This window comes from Vicugna pacos, chromosome 21 (genome assembly GCF_048564905.1).
Source record: "Vicugna pacos chromosome 21, VicPac4, whole genome shotgun sequence".
Lineage (NCBI taxonomy): Eukaryota > Metazoa > Chordata > Mammalia > Artiodactyla > Camelidae > Vicugna > Vicugna pacos.
Genome location: NC_133007.1, coordinates 28,950,050 through 28,973,271, shown reverse-complemented (window position 1 = coordinate 28,973,271; position 23,222 = coordinate 28,950,050). Strand labels below are relative to the sequence as shown.

Here is a 23,222-nt window from a genome sequence, read left to right as displayed (position 1 = left end):
CTAAGGCACCCAGTTAGCAAGCTCTCTTTTCAGGAACTTTCTCTTCATGACAATACACCTGCTCTGGTCCTGAACGCTTCCGAGGACAGAGAGGTCTCTCCACCGCAAGGCGTGCTGCTTCTGTTCCTGGACAGTTCTGTGTGGTAGAAATCACTCTCTCCATCAAGCCCACAGAGGCCTCCATGCTGCTTTCACCCACCAGGGTCCGTTCTGCCCTCTAACTCCATAGATAACCTGATTTCATTCCCATGGAACATGGCAGCTGTTCCAATATTTGATGATACTGTATTTATAGTCTTTTTTCCCCCTCAGGTACCTTTTCTAATGAACTACTCCATCATCCTCTGAAAACTCTAGCAAAACTATGTCTCTTAGAAAAAAGTTTGCATCCAGAAAGTCTCTTAAATCTAAGCTATGCCATGACCAATGAAGAGCACAAGGGCCTAAGTTTTACCCTTGACTCAGCTCTCTGGGCAGTTCCTCTGACTGCTGAGTCATTAACATGGCTTAATTTACTCCTGATGAGCCCATTTGGGTTATCAGTGCCCACCTTTTCTACGTACTCACATACCATCTATTTAACACCAATCCATTCTTAGTTTGAAAAAGATCAAAATAAAATTTACCCATATATATATTAAAATACATTATTTAAAATCTTGACAATGGCTATTTTTCAGGCTTGAGGCAACTCTGATCTTCATGACTTTGAGAAGAAGTTTCTGTCATTCCCTTGAATGGAGTTTACCTGGGTCTGACAAATGGTCTTCATTTAAAACACTCAGATTTTATCCTACTATATTTTCACATGTGATAGTTTTTCTGTTCTAAGCATGAAATAGGGATCAAGGAGTCCCACAGCCCCACTCTCAATAGCTCTGACCTTCTCCCAGCTTTAGCCTTTCGAGTCTAGTTCTCTGAAACAGAGATAGCTAATAGAGAAAAGCCATTTTTCCTTTAACCTTTTCTATGAATTTCAGGTCATTCTGAATTTTATTTTTCCCTGCACAATCTTTATTTTTATAGACAGTTAAAAAACAGATGTAAACAATTTTCAAATAATAATTTATTAATTTTGATCCATTTGTTTAAAGGTAATGTTTGATGCCTCCAAGTTTATACCCACAAATGCTGTTGGATAGGGCTGGGGAATCTGGAGAACACTGCTCTGGACCCTCCAGGTGGCACGTCAGAAGATGACCTGATCAGAGCTGGAGAAGTGACGCTGAGTGTGTGCGAGAGAGACATCTGGAGGTGACGGCGCGGTGTCTAGGGAGGGAGAGACAGAGCAGCGATGAAGCCTGGAGAGGTTTCACCAGTCGCTCTTCACCAGTCGCTCCAAAGAAATCGCCATCACTCCCCTTCCTTATTCACACTCAGCTGGAAGTGGGGAAGGCAGAGAGAGAGACGCCAAGCTGGTATTCAGCTCACAGACAGTGGTTAGTGCAAAGATGGGGGAACGGACTTATACAAGAAGTGTGAATTTCCCAGTGCTATTCACCAGTAGAGCTTGGGGTCTAAGGGCCTATAGGTGGAACCTCATAAGAAGCAGCCTCATCTAGACTGGGCCACATGGGTCTGGGCAATTTTTGTACTTGCCACCCTCTTTTCTCTGCTTCTGCAGCTGGGTATTGCTGTGGAAAGGAGGGACATAGAAGTGACCAAGCTCGGGTTTTGCCCTCTGTAAGCCTGAAAACTCCAGCTTGCTTCCCTAAAGGCTCTTTCCTTGTTGTTGAGCTAAGGCATGGACTCTGGGTTCTACCCATGGAAGCCAAAAGTGTATACTGTCTCAGGAAATAAAAACAACCTAGACAAGTCGCACATTTGGGTAACAGATGCTTTCAAAGATATACTTTCCTGAATCCACCAAAGCGTCAGCCCCAGCCAAGCAAGAAATCTGAGAGCCTCATGCACCAGGACAGGAGTGTGTTGTGGCTGAGTCACACCACGATGGGCCACACACTCACGGGCAATGGCTGCGGCTGTGGAACAGGGCCTTACCCCCTCCCCGCAGGTTGCTGCTGTGAGGTATTAGGGGCCCTAGATCCCATCCTTCTGATCCTGACAAGGGAGAAGGAATGTGGAAGTACTGGTTTCTAAGTGAGAGCATCTGGGTGGCAAGTGTGGGAGTACAGGCTGTTCACATAGGGGAAGCGGCAGGTGCTATCCAGGGCACGTGGTAGTAATGTGATGGTGAGACGTGGTCCTCCCTCTGCTGAAGCGGGCACCATGGGAGCCTCAGCTTTACTGCCTGCCAGTCAGGCCACAAGCCCAGAGCCAGCACCCGGTGGTACAGGGAGTTACAAGAATGGGGATCACATCAGACAGCCCTGAGGGTGAGAACTAGCCCTGCCTGGTAAGCCACTTGGTGTCTTTATTTACAAATTAAGGACAATAGTGCCTGCCCTGCTTCCCTCTCTGGGCTGATTGTGAGGAAAGGTGAAGTAGTGCACACCAATGTGCTTTATAATTGCAAACCTCTACGCCCTTGTGGGACTCCCTAGATGTGGACAGAACCAGGAGGTTTTGGTGCCTTTCCTACCCTTTCCTTGGTCAGCATTGCTGAGCACGTGTTCCAGCCTCTCTCGCAGGCGGTCATTGATGAATACGGACTCCTCCAGGCGCTGGCGCAGGTTCTGGATCTCAACCAGATTCTTTTCCAGCAGCGCGGCCCCTGTTGCACACCACCAAGACATGGGAGAGGTAGGAAATGGGGAAGGCTGGTCACTCACGGGCAGGTGGGAGGGTGGGGGACCTGCCCAGACTCTGTCAGATTCCTGCCCAAAGCTATACTTCTGTCAGCTTCCTCCTCTCACCTGGGCACCCAGGAAGCACCAGGCAACTGTGTTTAAAGGGCTCGCGGGCTTTCTGTCACAAGCTAGCCCCCTAAGGAAAGTCCCCAGGACCTCATCCCAGACAGAGGCTGCGCACACCTGAGGGAGACGGACGCTGGACTGGAGAACAAGGGTGAGAAACTGGTAAAGCCCTCTAGGCGGGGCTGGCCTAACGATGGGCAAGCCCATCCACCTCCTTCTGCAGCAACCAGAGGGCCTCCCTTTCTACCTCATACCTCTCCTACCTGACGACCCACCGCTCAACAGCCTTTACAATTCACCCACTAACAGAAAGACTGAGCTAAATGCACAGGAAATTAGATCAGGCTATGAATAATGAGTGATATGGTGAAAAGTGATAAGGAAGAGCCTGGGGAGGTGTTAGGATGTGGAAGAGGAACAAGAGAGAAGGGAACACCTTTAAGGAGGAAAAAGATGCCCAAAGGGAATGGGAAAGAGACCAAAAATAGGTTTCATCCCCCAGGACATCTTGATTAGGGCCAGGTTTTTCTCTGAGAATTTCAAATGTTATATTGTTATACTACCTGCATCTCAGAACCTGGGCTGCTTCACAACCCATTCCTCTACATGGCTGTGGCCCAAACCTCTGGGAGCCAGGATGTCTGGCTCCAAATCCAACAGCAAAGTTTGAGAGGCAAGATTGGCTTATAGTTGTATACAAAGTGTGTGTGTGTGCATGTGCGCACACGCGCAGAAGTAGTCTCCCATCCTGCAATAGCTCTTGACCTAAGGAAGACCTCCCCAAGGAAGTCAGCGCTTGAAATTCCAGAACAGTCTAAATTGAAGCTTAAGAAGGTTGTATCACCGAGAAAAGGGAGCACGCAATGTGAGGCAACTCATCTTCCCTGCAGAAGGCCTCAGGATGCCCCTGACTTCCTTTACTCTCCTGCCCAGAGTGAATGCCTAGCTAAGGAAGTGGGAGAGGCAGGCAGAAGCACCAGGACTGGGCTGGGACCTCGCTCTCTGGCAGAATACTGCCCCTTCACCTTCTCACCCACTTCTGTGAGCCAGGGTCTAACAGAGAAACAAAAAACCGTCTGACCAGGAAAGGAATGTGTCATTCCTGCCAACGGACTCTGCTTCACCACCTGCTCATTGTGTTTTACCAGAGGGCTTAGAGTCAGGCCGGTACAGAGAGGAGAAGGAGGACAGGTTCCCAGATGCATTCATCTTCTGAGGCCTCATCTCATCCCATGGGCCACTGCTGCCATGACTCCCAGGATCTGGTGTCCCACTCAGCTGTGTGGCGCCACTCAAAGGAGAGAAGGGCTGGGCAGACACGGCTTCTGAATGGTTGCTGTGCAATAAAGCTGAATCAGCAGGAGTGGCTGGGCTGACATCTGTCCAGGAGGGATATGAATGAGAAACAAATGGGAGAGTCAGAAACGAAGTGCTTTACAAATAATTATGCTGGGCTGAATAGCGTCCCCCCAAAATCCACGTCTACCTGGAACCTCAGACCATGGTGACCTTACTTGAAAGTAGGGTCTCTGCAGATGTAATCAGTTAAGATGAGATGATACTGGATGAGGGTGGATCCTAAATCCAACATGACTAATGTCCTTATAAGAAGCGAGGAGACACAGAGATAAAGAGACACACGGAGGGAGAAGACTATGTGACAGTGGAGGCAGAGACTGGAGTGATGCATCTGCACACCAAGGAGCGCTCCTAGCAACCACCAGAGGTCAGGAAGAGGCGAGCAAAAGGGAGCTGGCTCTGCTCACACCTTGATTTCAGACTCCTAGCCTCCAGAACTGTGAGAGAACAAGTTTCTGTTGTTTTAAAACATCCAGTTAGTGATACTTCATTCCAGCAGCCTTAGAAAATGAATAAAGGAATCCATGGAATGAAGACTAAGGCGGGTACCAGTGACCCCACGCCTACTGCTGAGTATTAGCTAAAAACTTATTTTCCAAGGACTGTAAGTTTCACCCCAAGGTTACTGGCATTCCCGGCCTATGATACCAAGAAGTAGCTATTAGATGTGGTGTCTGAGGGTCACAGTGCACACACAGGAAGAGGAGTGGGGCCCCCTCCTAGCTCCCTCCGTGGTCCCGTGCTGGAGTGATCCCAGGGAGATATTTCAGAAACGTGTCCTCCAACAGCAGGACTCATTGCCAATCTTCGAAGTCCTGAGAGGAAGGATGTGAAGCAATTTGCTGGTCTGTGAACCGGTGATCTACTCACCTGCAGTCCATGCCCTTGCCAGCAGCACAGCGGCTGCTCCTTCCTGAGACTGTTCTGTATTGGGGTTGTTGGAAGAGGAAGGGGAAATGGCTTCCACTACTGGCCGATGCGCAGAAAACCTAGACAGGGTTTTCTCACTCCTCCTGCCTCAGCTAACTCTGGATGCCGATGAGGCTGAGGGAGTGTCTGAGGCAGGCAAGTGGTGATTTGCATCCCACCCAGAATGGCTCATGAGACGGTAAAAAATAACTCTTAAATATAGCTCAGATTGTCTGGCTCCTGCCCAAAGAGTGACTGGGGTACTTCTATATGGGGGATTGTAGAACCCAAAAATACATAGCATCCTTACAGCTCGAGGATGCTATGAGAACATGGCCCTGTCCTTTGCTGTCTCCCTTTAGAGAAAAACCCAGCTGCGTGGCAGGGCCATAATTCAGAGAAATGTTTAAGAGTCTGAACCTTTCAAGGATTACAAGGATTATCATCAAGGGCCACAGAGTGTCAGATTTCTCCACCGAGCAGGTAGAGTGTGGTCCTGTTTCCCTCCACCAAGCCAAGTTCTTCTAGGGAACTGCATGCTTAAATCAATATCCAGCAGATTGCTCCTCCCCCAGTTTACATAATACCAGATGTAATTAGCATCACTGTGAAATAAAGAGTAAGGTAAACTACTTTACTTCAAAGCCTCACTTAAGGTAGGAACTCAATCAGAATGTGATTCCCAACCCCTTCCAAAGCTTCTTTATTCCCCACCGCAGAAAATCAGCTTATTCTCAGCCAAGGCCATGGGAGGTTCCAAGTCTATTAGTAACAGTGATCAGCACTTTCTTGTCCCAGTCTCCCCCGGCCACACAACACAGGCAACATGCCCTACACCGCACGCGGAAAGCAGCAGAGAACAGCCTCCTGTGAGGGGAATTCTGCCTCACAGTGAAGCTGCCGCACCCGCCACACACCATTGATAACTACCCTAGAAGTTCTGGCCCCCAAATCAAAGGAGCAGTGATATGCCATTGCCCCTCTGAGAGAATGATGACTTCAGATGGGAAGAAGAGGGGCTTAAGTCTCCCTCAGGAGAGACAGAGGCAGCAGAGAACAAGGCTGATGCATTCTGGGAGCGCCACTCCAGAGGCCACATATCAAGTGTGGCCATTCTTACAAGTGGTGGCAGGAACTGCAGGTGAGGGGAAGATGTGTTTGCCCTTCTCCTGCTGTCTCGCAGGGCAGCGTTGAGGTGGAACCAACCAAGTGCCTCTGGGCAACTGAGTTCAAGGATACACACAAAACTCCCACTGGCTCCTTGGAAGATATCATCACAGACATATCCAGGGCAGCCCATCCATTTATAAGTTCATGGATGGAAGTGCAATGTGTATGGCGTCTTGTCTCATTTTCAGAGGCTAGACCTTTGTGCTGGGCGTAGGGGCAGAAAGAGTGGAATGGGGAAAATTGGCTTCAGAAGCCTAGTAAAAGAGGTGTGCAAACAGGCGGCTCCCTCCCTGCTTGGTCCGACTGCCCAGGGTGCAGTGCAGTGGACAGTCTCAGCATCAGAGGTAGGCAGGCTCACCATGATGTCACCCCAAGCTGGACTGTCTTCAGTACGCTCCCTGACTTTGCTAGGCCTCAGTGTCCTCGGCTGTGCTATAAAATCAGGACACCACCAGTCTGAGAGGATGGCTATCCTCAGTAAAAGGGGCAACATATGTATCGTGGTCAATAATGTAAGCATGTAAGTGCTCAATAAACGTGCATCTCCTGTCTTTCTTTGGCTGGTATACTCGTGGGGGAAACATTATGCTGCTTTACTCCTCGGGGTAAAATGAAAAACAGGAATAGTACCAGGTCAAAACCCATTATGGCTTATTCATACCTGAAATAGTCAATTCAGAAAAAAAAATCAGATATAGCCAGGGCTAAAGATGATTTCCTGGTCCCTGGTTTTTCACACCAGAATTTGACTCATATAGTTGTCTACAAATGCTTGTCTAAGGAGGGAAAATAAAGAGAAAGTTGAGCAGGAGAAAATGAAGGTTTGGTTTTAAACTTACTCTCCTCCTCCTACCCCTACCACAGCTACCCAAGGGCCCTCCTCGGGGAATTCTGGGGAAGGGCATGCTGGTGACAGATTCAGCCTTGCCCAGTTATTGATGGTTTAGAGGATATTACAGCTGAATAATAATAGTAGTAGTAGTAGTAATAATAATAATAATAATAATAATAAAAATGATGGGTGGGATCTGTGAATCCACAAATGATAAAGAATATTTAGTGGTGAACAGAAAACAGGCACTGTGGCTGTTTACCCAAAGGTTTCCAAGATCAGAGGCCCAATGTTAGTGACATTTGCATCTATGGTCTGAAAGATTGTGTTTGCAGTGATGACGGAGCATTTGTCCCCTCCCTTTCCCAACTCATGACCCTTCCCCTCAAGTCCAACACTGTGTATGTGCCAGAGGGGGTCTGGTGGCTGATGACATGCGGGACTAGGAATGGGGAAAAGCTATCTGACATCCCTGCAGTCTGGCTTGGCACTGAGTCCCAGACCTGTGCTCAACCAGGTACATCACAGTGAATCTGCTGGGCCTGGCTGCCAGGATGCCTCCTCTTGGTCTAGACAGATGAGCAAGCACCCAGAAACTGGAGGCTCTCTGGTACTCACTGGCCACATTCATTGCAGGGCGCACTTTCGGCTCACCAAGCAGCCGGGAGGTGCTGCTGGGGGGGCGATGGGCAGCGGGCTGGGCGTGGCTGCTGGAGCGGGTCTGAGGCCGAGTCTGGGGACGCGCGTCCTGCTTGGCCTCTAGGACTTCCGGCACTTTACCCTTCTTATGCATCTCCCTTAAGATACTGGTGGGTAAGAAAGACAGAAGGAAAAATGAAGGTCACCTGAATGCCACAGCTATACTGATCTGAGAGCTCACAGGAGAGGATCCAGAAGTCAAGGAGACTGTTCCATTAGAGAAGCCAAACAATTCGTTTCTGTTTGGGGTAGAGAGCTGGGGGCAGGAAAGAACAACAATTGTCCAGTGCCTTGGCCACAAACATTCTGAGAAAGAGAGAAGACCCATCAGGGCCTCTAAACAACACTTACGGTTCCTTCACAAGACACCCAAAGGTCCGTAAGAGTTCAACACTCTCTGCGAATGATCCATTAAATAGTATTTGCAGTGGCCCATTTAAAACTGCTTCCTGAGACGATGTTGCCTTCCAGGTGTCTTGTAATTTCTAGACCCCCCTCCCTAGCTATAGTCATACAGTGTAAATCTCTTTTTTCAAAGAAAATTTGAAGGCATTTAACATTTGTCAGCACCCACTGGTCACTCTTGAAGATACCAGGCATAATCTCACTCCAGTCTTTACGGAGCCAGGGGAAGTCAGAGGGGACCATGGGAGTACAGGAAACCCTGAAGACTGGGTAGTTAGGTTAGAGCAGCTCTATATTATTAAATCGGTGAATTGATGTAAGAGTGGAGACCAAAAGAATAATACATTTTAAAAATAGGAAATGAGACCACTTTATCACTAAGGATCCATAATGGTTTGATGGTATAATCAACTGTTTGTTTTTTTACAGGGTGTGAGAGCTCCTGCTCCTTTGACCTTCTGGCTCTCGCTTCTGGATCCTCCTCCAGATCGTATCTTTCATAGCCCTTGAAAATTTGGAGTTACCTGAGGTTCCGCAGCGTCTGTCCTGTTTGATTTTTCTTACTCATACAGTCACCTGAAAACCAGATTCAAAGAGGACCAGTCAAAATTTAAGCAGCTCTCATTTCCCAGAATACAAATGAACACTGGCTTTTCTCTCCGGGATGAGAGACACAGAATTGCTTGTCGCTTGAGTCTGGGATACTCTGAATTTTTTCAGAAGACCTTGGGTTGAGTATTTACCAAACTTGCTAGGCAGGCTTTCCCGAACCCACCACGAAGATCATTACCTCTGCTTGCTCTGCTCTGAGTCACAATAAAAAGCTGAAAGTGTCTCTTTTTCCAAAGATAATGAGATTCTTGTCCAACTGGCCTTTGGACCACACTGGCCAGAGCCTCCAAGTCCTGCCGCAAGGCTGGTCCCTAGTCCTGTGTCTGTGTGTTATATCACGCTTTCATGCACAACCTACTCCTGTCTCTGTAGAGGTGACAGACAGCCCTGTCTCACCTCTTCATCTGCCATCACGAGCCCCCACAGTGGCCTCAAGCCTGCTCTTACTTTGTGCCCTCAGGTCTCTAGGGAATATTCTATGTAAAAGGCCCCTGAAATAAGAAATATTCCCACAGCCAGGTACTAGTACATGCAGTGCCTAAACCATTTCCAAATCATCATGATTCTTTTTATCATTTTTTGAAGTGCACTGATTAATATTGTTGTTTGATTTTTAGAATAATCATGCGGCATTTAGGGGCTGATATTATTTGACCTAATTTTTTAGGTAAAGGAAATAGATACCAAAAGAAATATGAACATGTCCAGAGTTAGTAGTGAACACATATAGGCGAGAGCAAGCATCTTCAGATTCCTAGTTTAGGGTTCTTTTCAGAACAACCAGCTGCCCCTGTTCCACCTCTTTCTGCCAGTTAGTCTCAGATAAACGCTATCACCCCCCGTGACGCCTCCTGCCCTAGCACCTCCCACATACTCTGTGGGAGATGGAGGAATAGGTAATCATCATGGTGGCACCCCAACCCTGTGTGCCTCACTGTTGTTGTTTCTGATTCTGCCGTGGCCCCAAAATGGTGATACAAAGCAGGACACCAGACTGAAAAGTCACTTGTGGATGGGTGTGAGCCTGTGTGAGCCTAGGTCCTTGGGGAGGACTAAAGGCCCTCCCGAGCCCTGGGGCCCGCTTACCTGTACTGAATTTGCTGGCAAGGCTCTCTGCCAGCTGGCTGCCCTTGGCCAGCTGCTCACGGAAATGCTGCTCCATGTAGTGGTCAATGCTGTTACTGCAGAGGAGCTCCTCAAAGGTCTTCACTGTGTTCTTGACGTGCTGGATGAGGAGAGAAGAGATAGCCCCCCCGATTCTCATCTTTTGCCGCAGGTGGGTCAATTCTCGAGCCTGATCCTGGATCAAGGAATATTTCCTAAAGCAGAAAAGAAACAATAAGGGTGGAAAGGGGTAACTGATAGGTTATGGTGCTTCAGCAGAAAGTACTTTGAGAATTTCTCCAAAAGAGTCCCCACATTGAATTCTAGCTCATGTTTAGTGACCTGCATGTGGTAAAGGGAATAAAAGAAGGAAATGAAAAGGGTTCCTCTTCGTAAAAGACCCCTTCTAAGATCATCTTTCCCCCTGTCCATACTTCTGAAAATGGAACCAGGTTTTCCTCTCTAGTTCTACTTCAAAATCTGTTCCCAGGCCCTCTCTTTAGCTTATAATTCATGTCAATACAGTAAACAAAGCCAGGTGTTAATTGAAAAGTTGAAAAGAAAATCATCACATGATAGAAGAGACCACTTGGTCTAGGCATCAGAATTCTTCTCTCACCAGGATGGACCTACCTGTGTCTTTTCCAAAGACAGCTAAGACTCAATTAGCAAGACATCTTTAAGCCTTTAATTTAACACTATACATTATTGCTTCTGTATTTTTCAGTGTATCTAATATGGTGTTTTACCCATCAGGGTTCAAGAGAATCATCAGAAAAAAAAATGATCTTCAAAAAATGATCTTAACTAATTTAGAATCCCATGATATTCTGGCCAACATAACCACAATTTGCTACAAAAAAGAATAGAAGAGAAGGTTTTAGTTTATCTTGTTTCTGAGGGAGGCAAAGCAATCAGATGTAGGAGCACGAATCAGCCGGCCTGGGTTTTAGCCCCAGTGCACTCTACCCTCCCACTGCAAACCTGGGGAGTCACTGTACTATTTGGTGTCTTAGTTTCTTCATCTGCAAAGTGAGATTAATACAGCTTCTTTGCCTTTTTAGAAATATGGGTGGGATTGAAATTTATTTTAAATGTTGGGATGAGTAGAGCAGAGCGTGTAAAGCATTTATCTTATCAAAAAGAAGACAGTTTTTCATTCATTAATTTGGTAAGTAATGGTGAACTTAATGTCCTCTGTGTTTCTGCAGGTGTGCCAGAGCAGAACCAGTGACTTCTGACTTCAGCATTTTCTCTTGGAGACCTTGGCAGTGTCGCCTGTATTGTGCCAGCAGGGGCACAGGTGCTGTTTGTTTTCTGAGAAGCTGAACTTTGCCTGAAGCCCAGAGTCACTGGTCTGGAACAGGTAATCCAGGTGTTGGAAGGAACAAGAATGGGGATCAGGGCAGGTCATCCCCGCAGGAAGCATAAACCTCCCTTTGAACCTTTAAACTACACTGTCCTTTATGCATGTTTCCGTCCAACATTTCCCATGCCATTAGGCAGCTACTGGTTACTAGACTAAGAGTTCTTTCAGAACTGGGAGGGTTTTGTCCATCTTATGCATACAGGCAAACACAGAGGAGGCTCTCAGCAAACATTTCTTCAACAAAGGAAAAGAGAAGCGCTTGTAAACCTCCGCTCATCCCTCACTGAGTCCCTGCCCTAGCGTCCTCTCAGGTCCCTGCCCTAGCGTCCTCTCAGGGAGCCTACGGATTCTCTACTGATGCAGAAAACCCTTCCTCTAAGAAGGACCCTGCACTCACTTGTGGGGAGGTCTGTGAAATGGGAATGTCCTCAGAAATACATACAGAAGTGGGTGACACCTTAGCAAAAGATGGCCTTGCCCTACAGTCCTTGCAGCTGGGCTTCTGAAACTCTCAGAGGCTAGGATGGTTAGAATATTCTGTTGAACCTGTCTATTTGTATATTTTTCTTCCCCACCAGTTTGAACTTCTTCATGGAGGAGACCAGATCTTATTGATTCCAAATGCCTAACATGGTATCCAGAAAATGATACATTTAGTAAATATTTATGAGCTATTATGTATAAAAGCCTTTCTCAAATGTAGTATAAGTACAGAAAAATATTATTATTACTGCTGCTTCAGATGCATTAGGATTTAAATACAATGCAAAAATCTCAGAAATTCTACTTTGATTCCATATGCAGATGACTTACTTTTTTGTTCCTCATCTAGAGAGAACTCAGAAGTTAATTCAAAATATCTGTTTCAACAACTGGCCTATAAAGGCCATAAGGTTTCTTGTGATAAGCTTCAGTTTTTACAAGGAAAGATACAATACCCAGGTCATTATTTATCTGCAAAAGGAAACTTTCTGTCTCCAGAAGGAATAAGTACCACCTCAAGTAACCCCAATCCATGACTAAGAAAGAACTTAGAGGCTTCCTCACACCAGCAGGATATTGCCAAGCCAGGGTCCCTAACTTTTTCTTGTTAGCTTCTCCACTCTATGTATGAACTGCCTAAAAATAACACTCAAGAACCTCTTCCTTGGGAAACAAAATAGGAAGACTTTACTGAAATTAAATGGGCTTTAAAAAATCCTCCTGCATTGGGACTCCCCAGCTATACTAAACCTTTTATGTTGTTTGCTTAGGAATGTAAAATCAGGCTTTGGGAGCACTTCCTTAAAAACACGGAGTTAAACACAGACATACAGCTATTCTAGCTTCCAGGTCCAGCGGCCAGGGCACACCCCAATTGTTTAAAGGCAGTAGCGGCAGCCACTAAAATTACAGAATCCTCCTTGAAACTTGTTCAGGGAAGTGAATTAAATTTACAGGTTCCTTATGTTGTACAAAGTTTGCTAAACACTGAGCATACACACCATTTCTTAGTAGACTAACATCTCACGAGATTCTACTTGTCTCCTAATCTGAGCATTCTTTGCTGCAGCTCTTTAAACCCTGCTACCCTTACCCAGCGAAGGAGAGAGATGCATAATTGCGTTGAATTGGGCTCCCCAAATCTAACTCCTAGATTAGATCACCAAGAAATTCTACTAGCCAATCCAGATTTAGTACTCTCTGCGGATGGCTCCTGTGCCAAAAATTCTGAAGGAAAATATCACACTGGATGTGCTGTCACTACTCAACATGAATTATTAGAATTGAGGAGTCTCTTCCTTAGTTTAACTCAGCCCAACCTGCAGAATAGTTTGATCTCACTTGAGCCTGTGAATTGGCAAAAGAAAAAAACTGCAAATGTTTACATTGTTAGCAGGTATGCCTTCAGAGTAGTCCATGACTTTGGAATGCTCTGGGAACAGAGATTTTTCTTCTTTGTGGTATATCTATAAAAATGAACTTCAGGTCACTGACCTCTCTGCACTATCACTGCCCTCACAAGTTGCTGTCATAAAAATTGAGGCTCATACCCACTGATGAGACCCTGAATACCAGGGAAATGCAATGACTGGCTTTTCTACAAAGAAATTCCTTATGTACCAACACTTTGTAATGTAAATGGACTCCATAAAATGGCCAAGGGAACAGAAACCAAACTTTCTGTATAGCCATTTTTCTCAGTTTCCACAACCTATGGTCCACTGTAGAGTCAAATCAGATTACTTAAGACAGTTTGTATAATAGATACGAAATTGTATCTGATGCTGAAAGACACAAAAGTAGCACCCAAGAAAGATGCATATTTAATTAAAAACAGGACTTTGGGAAGCCCTAAATGGCTGTCTGATGCTTCCTGAATTTCTCAAATTACCACTCTAACAAGCACTTCATGTGACTACCTATTATGGAATTGACAAAATGACTCAAATTATGAAAAAAATATTAGTGGAGTGATTGTTCTAAATTAGCAAGGCAGGTTTATAATCAATGTTAAACTTATGAATCAGATAACCTAGGTAAAATCATTAAGGTAACTCCAGTGGCTGCTTCCCCACCAGCTGGAACATTTGAACATTTAAAATAAGACTTTTTCAACTGTCTCCTTTATGGGCTATCAATATGTACTTGTAACGGTATGTCTATTTCTAGAGGAATAGAAGCTTTCCCATGTTGGAAAGCTGATGCCACCACAGCAGCAAAGAAATGATTAGAAAGTGTTTTTCTACTATCCGGAATCCCAAATGAAATTTCAAGTGATAGAGGGACTCATTTTACTGGACAGGTTATAAAACAAAGGTTGTAGAACAAAGGTTATGCAAACATTCTGGCACTGTCATTGCCCCTGTCATCCTCAGTCTTCAGGGAAAGTTGAATGTTCCAGTGATATTCTAAAATTAAAATTGGTAAAAGTTACTGAAAATACAAGAATACCCTGTCCTAAAGTGTTCATCTTAGCCCTCATGACAACGAGGTCAACACCTTTTGGGAAACACAAATTTAACACCTTATGAAATCATCACTGGGCAGCCCATGCCTTTGATGAGAGAACTCCATGCATATCCTGCCCTTGTAAATTCTCATATGAGCCAGTACTGTAAAGCACTAATACAATACTCAAAAGCTTATATTCAACAGGTCAAGGAGCCATTCCGAGACCCTCAGTCTGACGAGGACTTTGTATCCATACACTGGAACCTGGAGACTGAGTACTCTGAAAGAGCTGTAAGTGAAAAACAGTGCACTTGAACTTCGATGGAAACAGCCCTGCCAGGTTCTTTTCATTTCTCACGCAGCACTTAAATTACAAGATATTGAAGCTTGGGTCCATGTCTTTCAATTAAAGAGAGCCTCCCCACCCTCACTTCCACCATCAGACTCCTGGACTCCTGGACTCCTGGACTTGTCAACCTATGGTTGACTTAAAATGAAAGATCTCCAGGAAAAAGATCTTCCTTTGAAGCAGATGACAACACAAGGTAGACAGTTTACATCCAAGACATGATTCTGCTGGCTCCTCCATCTTTCCCAGGACTTATTTTTATAACAATAAAAATTGTGTATTACTGTTTGACAAACACAAAACCTTCAAACTCATGTTCCTTTTTCTGTTAAGGATTTTCTCCACTCACAAAGTTCTACCATTCAATACACACCCTCCTTTACTAATCAAAACAATTGTTGGTTATGGAGCCACTTAAATGCTCCGGAAGACTCTCAGTTAATATTATGACCAGAGTTTACACATGCTTGGAGGACAGAAAGATTTGGTATCCATCCCTTGACCATTCAACTAAAACTTACGGCCAATTAATCTGGTATTGAGAGGAAGCTGTGGAAACAAAAGGACAGCCCATAACCACTGTAAACTTCATTGCTGGCAATCGGTCCATATGCATAGAACACCTTAATGGTACTAGACTTGATTTAGGTCATGTTCTGGACTCACTCTGTAAACATACTCTTTGGTTTGACTCAGATGTTGGAAACTGAACTACTATATATAACGACATATTTTAAAACAGATAATGACAACAATACTTTTGATTATGTTATTAAGAAAATCACTGAAGCTAAACTTAATTTAGCTTATTCTGCAAAACAAGCAAAAATTACCTTGGGCTGCATCTTGTAAATGCCCCTGAAAATCATAAATGAATCTTAAGCTGTTCCCCTAAGCTGGCACGAGGTGGCCACTTTTAACCAATCCTCTATTGCTTGGAAAGCTCTAATGCTGGAACAAGTCATTGTAAATAATAAAAAAACCTCTGCATTCTCCTACACAGGCTACCTTATAACAACACACCTCTGAGCCTCATTCTACTGTCAGTTTAAGAGCTCCCAGTTTTTGGACTGTTTTTATGTGCACAATAAACTCTTACTAATCACTATTTTAATGATCCAAAGGTTTCAATTTTCCTGTTTCTAGATTTTTGACATTCAGTTTCTGCTTTCTCATTCACAACAACTTTGGCTGCCCACCTCCCCTCCATCATCTCTAGCCTTCTTATTCTCTTTCTCCAGCTAAGAAGATGTTCTTCTCTCATCTGCTCTTTCAGCTCTGAGATCTCAGGATGCAGTATTAGCGCAGTGTTCCTTGCAAGAAACACACACACAGCACACAGATATGCACCAGGGGCCACGGCCTGGTCCTGGCTGCATTTACCAAGATTACAGACCCTTTAACAGCCCAGTATGTCAAGACGTAGAAAATACTAGTGCGGGAAGGAACCTCATCTTATTTTATGGATGAAGACATTGAGGCTCACAAAGAGTAAGAAAAATATTTGATATATGTCAATAGTATCTCAATAAAGCCAGGGGAGGCAATATACCTGACCCACCACAACTGGTTGGTAGAAGAGCCATTATTTAAAATTGTGGCTTCAAACTCAGAATCTAGTATTCTTTTTTTTTTTTTTTAGGTGGGGAGGGAGATAATTAGGTTTATTTATTTATTTTTAGAGGAGATACTGGGGATTGAACCCAGGACCTCCTGCATGCTAAGAATGCACTCTACCACTTGAGCTACACCCTCTCCCCAGAATCTAGTATTCTTTATCAGTGCCATGCATCCTCCTGTTCTGACTTTCAAGGGTCTCTGAGATAAGTAAGACTAATTCTACTTCCAGGACAAGGCCAATTACTGAAGCATTCATTGTTTGGATTCTATAGGTCTATCATTTATTCTCAGGCAATTTCCAAATAATAAATAGGTCTTATCACAATGACAATTAAAGTGTACTTGGGTAATTTTTTAAAATAAAAGCTGATTGTTGGAAAGAATCAATAAAATCAATAAGCCTCTAGACAGACTAACTAAGAAAAAGAGAGAAGACACAAATCACTAATAGAAGAAATGAAGAAGAGGACATCATTATAGATCCCATGGGCATTAAAAGGACAATAAAGGAATACTATGAACAACTCTATTCCCATAAATTTGATAACCTAGATAAAATGGGCCAATTTCTTGGAAAACACAATCTGCCAAAATTCACACAAGAAGAAATAGACAATTTTTATAGACCTATATCTATTAAAGATTCAATAATGAATAATCTTCCAAAACAGAAAGCACCAGGCCCAGATGAGTTCACTAGTGAATTCTACCAAACATTAAGGAAAAAATTATACCAAATTTCTACAGTCTCTTCCAGAAGACAGAAGCAGAGGGGATACTTTCTAACTCATTCTAACATTCTTAAGCTAACATTACCCTAATATCAAAACCTGGCAAAGGCATTATAAAAAACAAACTACCAGACCAATATCTCTCATAACATAGATGCAAAAATTCTCAGCAAAATATCAGCAATCCAACAATAAAAAAAAAAGAATCATACAACACATCATGAAATGAGATTTATCCCAGGCATGCAAAGCTGGTTTGAGCATTTGAAAATCAGTTGATGTAATTCATCACACCAACAGGCTAATGAAGAAAAATCATGTGATTATATATACATAGATGCAGAAACAGCACTTGACAAAATCCAACACCCATTCATGATTGGAAAAAAAACAAACCTCCCAGTAAAATGGGAATAAAGAGAAACTTTCTCAATTTGATAAAGAATATCTACAAAAAATATACAGCTAACATTACACCTAGTGATAGGAAACTAGAGGCTTTTCTACTCAGGTCCGAGACAAGGTAAGGATACTCACTCCCTCCTCTTTTTTTTCCCTTATTGCAGTATAGGTGATTTACAATGTTGTGTTAGTTTCAGGTGTACAGAAAAGTGATATAGATATAGGTATAAGTCAGATTCTTTTCCATTATAGGTTATTATAAGATATTGAATATAGTTCCCCGTACTACAGTACGTCCTTCTGTTTACCTATAGGATACCCTTTCTCACCACTCCTTTTCAACATCATATTGGAATTCCTAGCTAATGCAATAAGACAAGATAAGGAAATAAAAGGTTTATAGATTGGAAAAGACGAAATAAAACTGTCATTATTTGCAAATGACATTCTTGTCTACGTAGAAAATCTGAAAGAATCAACAAAAAAACTCTTAGAACTAATAAGTGATTATAGTAAGGTTGCAGAATACAAGGTTAATACACGTTGTATTAGGACTTGATAAAGGACTGTTAGCCAAAGCCAGTTGTTTTCCTATATGCCAGGCAATGAAAAAGTGGAATTTGAAGTTGAAACAATACCATTTACATTAACACCCTTCAAAATGATATACTTAGGTATAAATCTAACAAAATATGTACAAGATCTATATGAGGAAAACTACAAAACTCTGAGGAAGGAAATCAAAGAAGAACTAAATAAATGAAGAGATATTTCATATTTGTGGACAGGAAGATGCAATATTGTCAAGATGTCAGTTCTTCCCAACTAAAGATTCAAAGCAATCCCAATCTAAATCCCAGCAAGTTATTTGGTGGATATTGGCAAACTGATTCTAAGGTTTACATGGAGAAACAAAAGAACCAGAATAGTGAACACAATACTGAAAGATAAGAACAAAGTCAGAGGACTGACACTACCAACTTTAAGATTTACCATAAAGCTATAGTAATCAAGAAAGTGTGGTATTGGTGAAAGAACAGACAAACCAATGGAAGAGAATAGAAGAGCCCAGAAACAGATGCACAAAAATATAGTTGACTGATCTTTGACAAAGGAGTAAAGGCAATACAATTGAGAAAAGACAGTCTTTCCAGCAAATAGTGCTGGAGAACTGGACATCCACATGCAAAAAACTGAATCTAGCTGCAGACTTTACAACCGTCATAAAAATTAATTCAAAATAGATCATAAACCTAAATGTTAAAAAAAAACTATGAAACTCCTAGAAGGTAATGTAGCAGAAAATCTAGATAATCTTGAGTCTGATGATGACTTTTTAGATATAACTCTAAAGGCATCATCCATAAAAGAAATAATTGATAATCTGGACTTGATTGAAATAAAAAACTTTTGTTTTGCAAAAGATATGGTCACAAGAGTAAGAAGATAAATCACAGACATGGAGAAATATTTGCAAAATATATACCCAATAAAGGACTATTATCCAAAATATACAAAGAACTCTCAAAACTCAACAATAAGAAAATGAACAATCCAATTAAATAACAGGCAAAAGATCTGAACAGACACCAAAGGTATACAGAGGGCACATAAGCATATGAAAAGATGCTCAACATCAATGTCATCATGGAATTGCCAATTAAGACAACAAGATACACTACGCATCTGTCAGAATGGTGAAAATCCAGAACGCTGACAATACCAAATGCTGGTAAGGATGTGGCACAAAAAATACTCTCATTCATTGCTGATGGGAAATGCAAAATGCTACAGCCACTTTTGAAGACAGTTTCTTACAAAACTAAACATATTCTTACCATATGACCCAACAATCACACCCCTCACTATTTGCCCAAATGAGTTGAAAACTTGTGTACCCATGAAATTTTCCACACAATGTTTACAGAAGCTTAATTCATAACTGCCAAAATTTGGAAGAAACCAAGATGTCCTTCGGTAGGTAAATGAATAAATAAACTGTGGTACATCCAGAAAATGGAAAATATTCAATTCTTTTTAAAAAATGAGCAATCAAGCTATTAAAAGACATGGAGGAAACTTAAATGCATATTACTATGTGAAAGAAGCCATTGGAAAAAGCTACATAGTGTATGATTGCAACTATATGACATTCTGGAAAAGGCAAACCTATGGCAACAGTAAAAAGATTAGTGGTTGCCAAGGATTAGAAGGGAGCGAAGGATGACTGGGTGGAGCACAGAGTATTTTTTAGGGCACTGAATAGTCATTCTATACGATACTATAAATGGCGATGCTTGTCATTATACTTCTGTCAATATCCATAGGATGTACAGTACCAAGAATGAATCTTAATACAAACCATGGACTTTGAGTGACAATGACATTTATCAAGTGTGACAAATATACCAGTCTGGTGCAGGATGTTGCTAGTGGGGGAGGAGGCCATACATGTGTGGAGACAGGGTGTATGGAGTCTCTGCACTTTCCACTCAATTTTGCTCTGAATTTAAAACTGTTCTAAAATTAAGTCTATTTATAAAATTAAAAAAAAGAATGATCATGGGAACATAAATTTTAAAAATGTATTTGACAAAGTGGGTAGGCTTTGTGAATTGAGAGCCCAGGATTCTTATAATATTTCTGTCGAAGGCTATTGTGTAGCTTCGATCAAGCAGCTACATCTTTGGGCCTGAGTATTCTCAATTACAAAATAACTCTAAGATTATTTCAGCTCTAACATTATTCTCTGGGTCAGTGAAATTTAAGTGGCACATACTGACAGTGACCTAATGGAGCATGAAGCAGAATCTTAATCACCTCCAAATCTGTGCCCCAACCACTAAGCAAGCTGGTGATGATTTAGTATTTCAGTAACTGGTGCTCACAGGTAATTGTGTACTGGATTAACCCCACATTATTTGAATGTGTTCAAAAGCTATAGCAAAACAGTCATTAAAGACAGACTTGACCAATTTAGCCAGCAGGCCATTATTTGCCAATTTTATAAGCTTATTTTAAAAATTGAGCTTATCATGCTGTAACATATACAGAAATAGAAATATCAGATTGTACACATGAAACATATAATACTATAAGTCAATGTTACCTCAATAAAAGTTAATTTTTAAAAATTCAGCTTATCAAAATTGCCACTTTAGAAACCAGGGAGGTGAGCACCTGTAGAGAACTGAGTGGCGATGGACGAGCCTCTGTAAAAGTCTGCCGCCTCAGGCGCTGAGACAGGTCAGCTTTCACCAGTGAAACATCTGAGGTAACAGGAGAGTCTCATGTGCGCCCATCAGTGCAGAAAAGAGACATTACTCACGTGACGGGAAGAATTCCATGAAGTCTCAAGCCCCAGGAAGATCATGTACTTGGTGCATACATGCATTGTTAGTTTGAATAAAACCAAATTACTCTGAATAATATAAAAATAATTAATAATAAAAACGCTATAGGCTTTTCTCTAAAGAATTTCCAGGAAAATCTTAAGAGAAAGCCCTACAATTAAGGCACAGAGCCTGGATGCAGATCCTGAAAGCTGCTATGACAGCAGTGACTTAATTCTGACAGTGGAAGCCTCTGAACAGAGTCTCTTACCTACTGTGGGACACAGAGGAGAATCCTGCTTCCTCAGGCTGAGTCTTCTGCTCATTCAATCCCCTCTCAGCAGATCCCTTCTTCTCTAAGGGCTTATGCATTCCAGACTTCAGTTGGAGCATTTTGTCATAAAGAACCCTCTTACTGCCTCCTTTAAAAGGAAAGATAGAAAAGAAATGCATCTGGGTCACCACAATGGCTAGATTTTCCTCCAAAGCTACCTAGAGGAATCAAAACAAAATAATGATTTAAAGAAGTTGGATTACTATGAAGGATCCCCTAGGAGCATAAAAATCACAAAGAGCAGAACCTACAGGTTAGTAAATTGTGAAGCTTACAATGTGCCCCCCTTGGAGAGTTCTTCCCCCGCTATGAGGACCCTGGTGATCCACTGGGTTGAAGGAAAGATGCCGCAAGTAGTGGGAGATGCTGCTATGAGGAGGAGGTGGGGGTCCAGAGAAGTGTTAGAAGTAAAAACAAGCAAATAATAAAGTAAACAAATGAAAACAAACTGGGCTAAAGGATGAGTATTTTTTATTTTTACAGTTGAGCTAGTTTCCTGAGAGTGTCCCTTCAGAAATCAGAAAGCCTTTTTGTCATTCCATCAAGTTTTGAGAGTCATGAAGGCAGAAACAAAGTTTGAGATGCCAGCCTTCAAACCCCAGGTCACTGGGACATCAACAGTAGTGCCATGGGAAGGACTCAGGGAGTGTACTTTCAAGGTGTAATCACAGAATCAGGACGTAGAGGGAGCTACAGAACCTGAGGAAGCCCTGCCTTCTGATGGCCTGCCACACTCAACACAAGGCTACCTGTTTTTCCATGGATATCTCTATCAATAAAGAATACCTCTCTTACCAGCCAGTTTTTTCTTTCTTTTTTTTAATTGAAGTATAGTCAGTTTACAATGTTGTGTCAATTTCTGGGGTACAGCATAATGTTTCAGTCATACATATACATGCATATATTCCTTTTCATATTCTTTTTTTATAGGTTACTACAAGATATTGAATATAGTTCCCTGTGCTATATAGTATAAACTTGTTGTTTACCTGTTTTATATGTAGTAGTTAGTAATGCAAATTTTGAACTTGCAATTCATCCCTTCCCACCCCCTTTCCTCCTGGTAACCGTAAGTTTGTTCTCTCTGTGAGTCTGTTTCTGTTTTGTAAATAAGTTCCTTTGTATCATTTTTTTTAGATCCCACATATAGGTGATATCACAATTTGTCTTTCTCTCTGGCTTTCTTCACTTAGTATGATCATTTCCAGGCCCATCCATATTGCTGCAAATGGCATTATTTTATTCTTTTTTATGGCTGAGTAGTATTCCATTGTAGAAATATACCACAACTTCTTTATTAAAGTTTTTTTAATTGAAAGAGTAATACATGTCTATCCAAGGGGAAAAAATTAGTTGAGAAAGATTTTTGTTGGAAAAAAATAATATTTAAAGGCATTTTTTGGCTTTGTCATTTATTTATATATCATCTTTCCTTTTCGTTTTTCTAAAATTGGCATAAAGCGTGTTTGTGTATAACTTTTGGAACGTGTATTTCCATTTAAAACTATTAAAATTAAAATATTCATCGTTAACGTCCTGGATTTATCTTACGTTCCACCAACAGTGCACTTGAAATAAAATGGGCCCAACCTAGGAGGCAAACCTACCTGGCTGAAGTGCCCTTCCTTGGTGTGTGTCATTAACAGTAGTTGCTTTCCCTAGTGTATTGGTTGAACATTTCCCCTACACCTGAAAGTCGTCATTTAAAACCCGTCATAAACCGTTTCCATCGCTAAAAGATTTTAAAGTACTCTTACCCCAAGTAAGTGCATTAAAAATAGACGTATCTATTGCATCCTTGGAATCCATAAAAAGTCCAGGGAGAGATGTGTTCAAGTGCTACCCAGTTGGGGAGGAAGAGGGCTACTTGCTAACTGGTAGCCGGGCCAAGTTTGCTTTGACTCCAACTACTGAGAGGAACTTGACTCACCTTCACCAGCGACTGGAAGACTGGCTCCCTGCGGACGCCGACTTCATCTTCATGGTGCTTTAGATGAGGAAATAGCACTGGATTTCTTCTCTTCCCTTAATTTATTTCCACCTCTCCCTCTGTCTTCAAGACCGTTTTTTGGATCCTTACTGGACAGGACTTAAAAGAGAGGCTGCCCTTCTCCTACCGGTCTCTCCCTGGACGTTACTGCCCGCGGACGAGAACCAGAGGAGCCGGGAGGGCAGCGCATGCGCGGGAACCGCAAGCTCGCCGCGTGCGCCCGCGCGCACCGCGCACATGCGCCTTGCGGGCTCA

The 23,222-nt window shown here is 42.6% G+C and overlaps 1 protein-coding gene across 3 annotated transcripts; it reads right to left on the bottom strand.

Annotated features, from left to right (window-relative positions):
* Positions 1-1,048: 1,048 nt before the first annotated feature.
* Positions 1,049-23,179, bottom strand: LOC102537110 (myomegalin-like). Of its 3 annotated transcripts, none has more exons than XM_072946666.1 (8): positions 22,908-23,179; positions 20,915-21,065; positions 9,889-10,121; positions 8,715-8,766; positions 7,741-7,892; positions 3,962-4,195; positions 2,543-2,674; positions 1,049-1,269 (listed from the first exon to the last, which is right to left on the bottom strand). In XM_072946666.1, the coding sequence occupies exons 2-8, from the start codon at positions 21,034-21,036 to the stop codon at positions 1,190-1,192; spliced, it is 1,005 nt and encodes a 334-aa protein (XP_072802767.1). In that variant the 5' UTR covers positions 21,037-21,065; positions 22,908-23,179; the 3' UTR covers positions 1,049-1,189. The 3 variants fall into 3 exon arrangements, with proteins under 3 accessions (XP_072802767.1, XP_072802765.1, XP_072802768.1); XM_072946664.1 differs by having other exon boundaries at positions 7,705-7,892; positions 22,908-23,177; XM_072946667.1 differs by having other exon boundaries at positions 1,049-1,380; positions 7,705-7,892; positions 22,908-23,175.
* Positions 23,180-23,222: the final 43 nt, after the last annotated feature.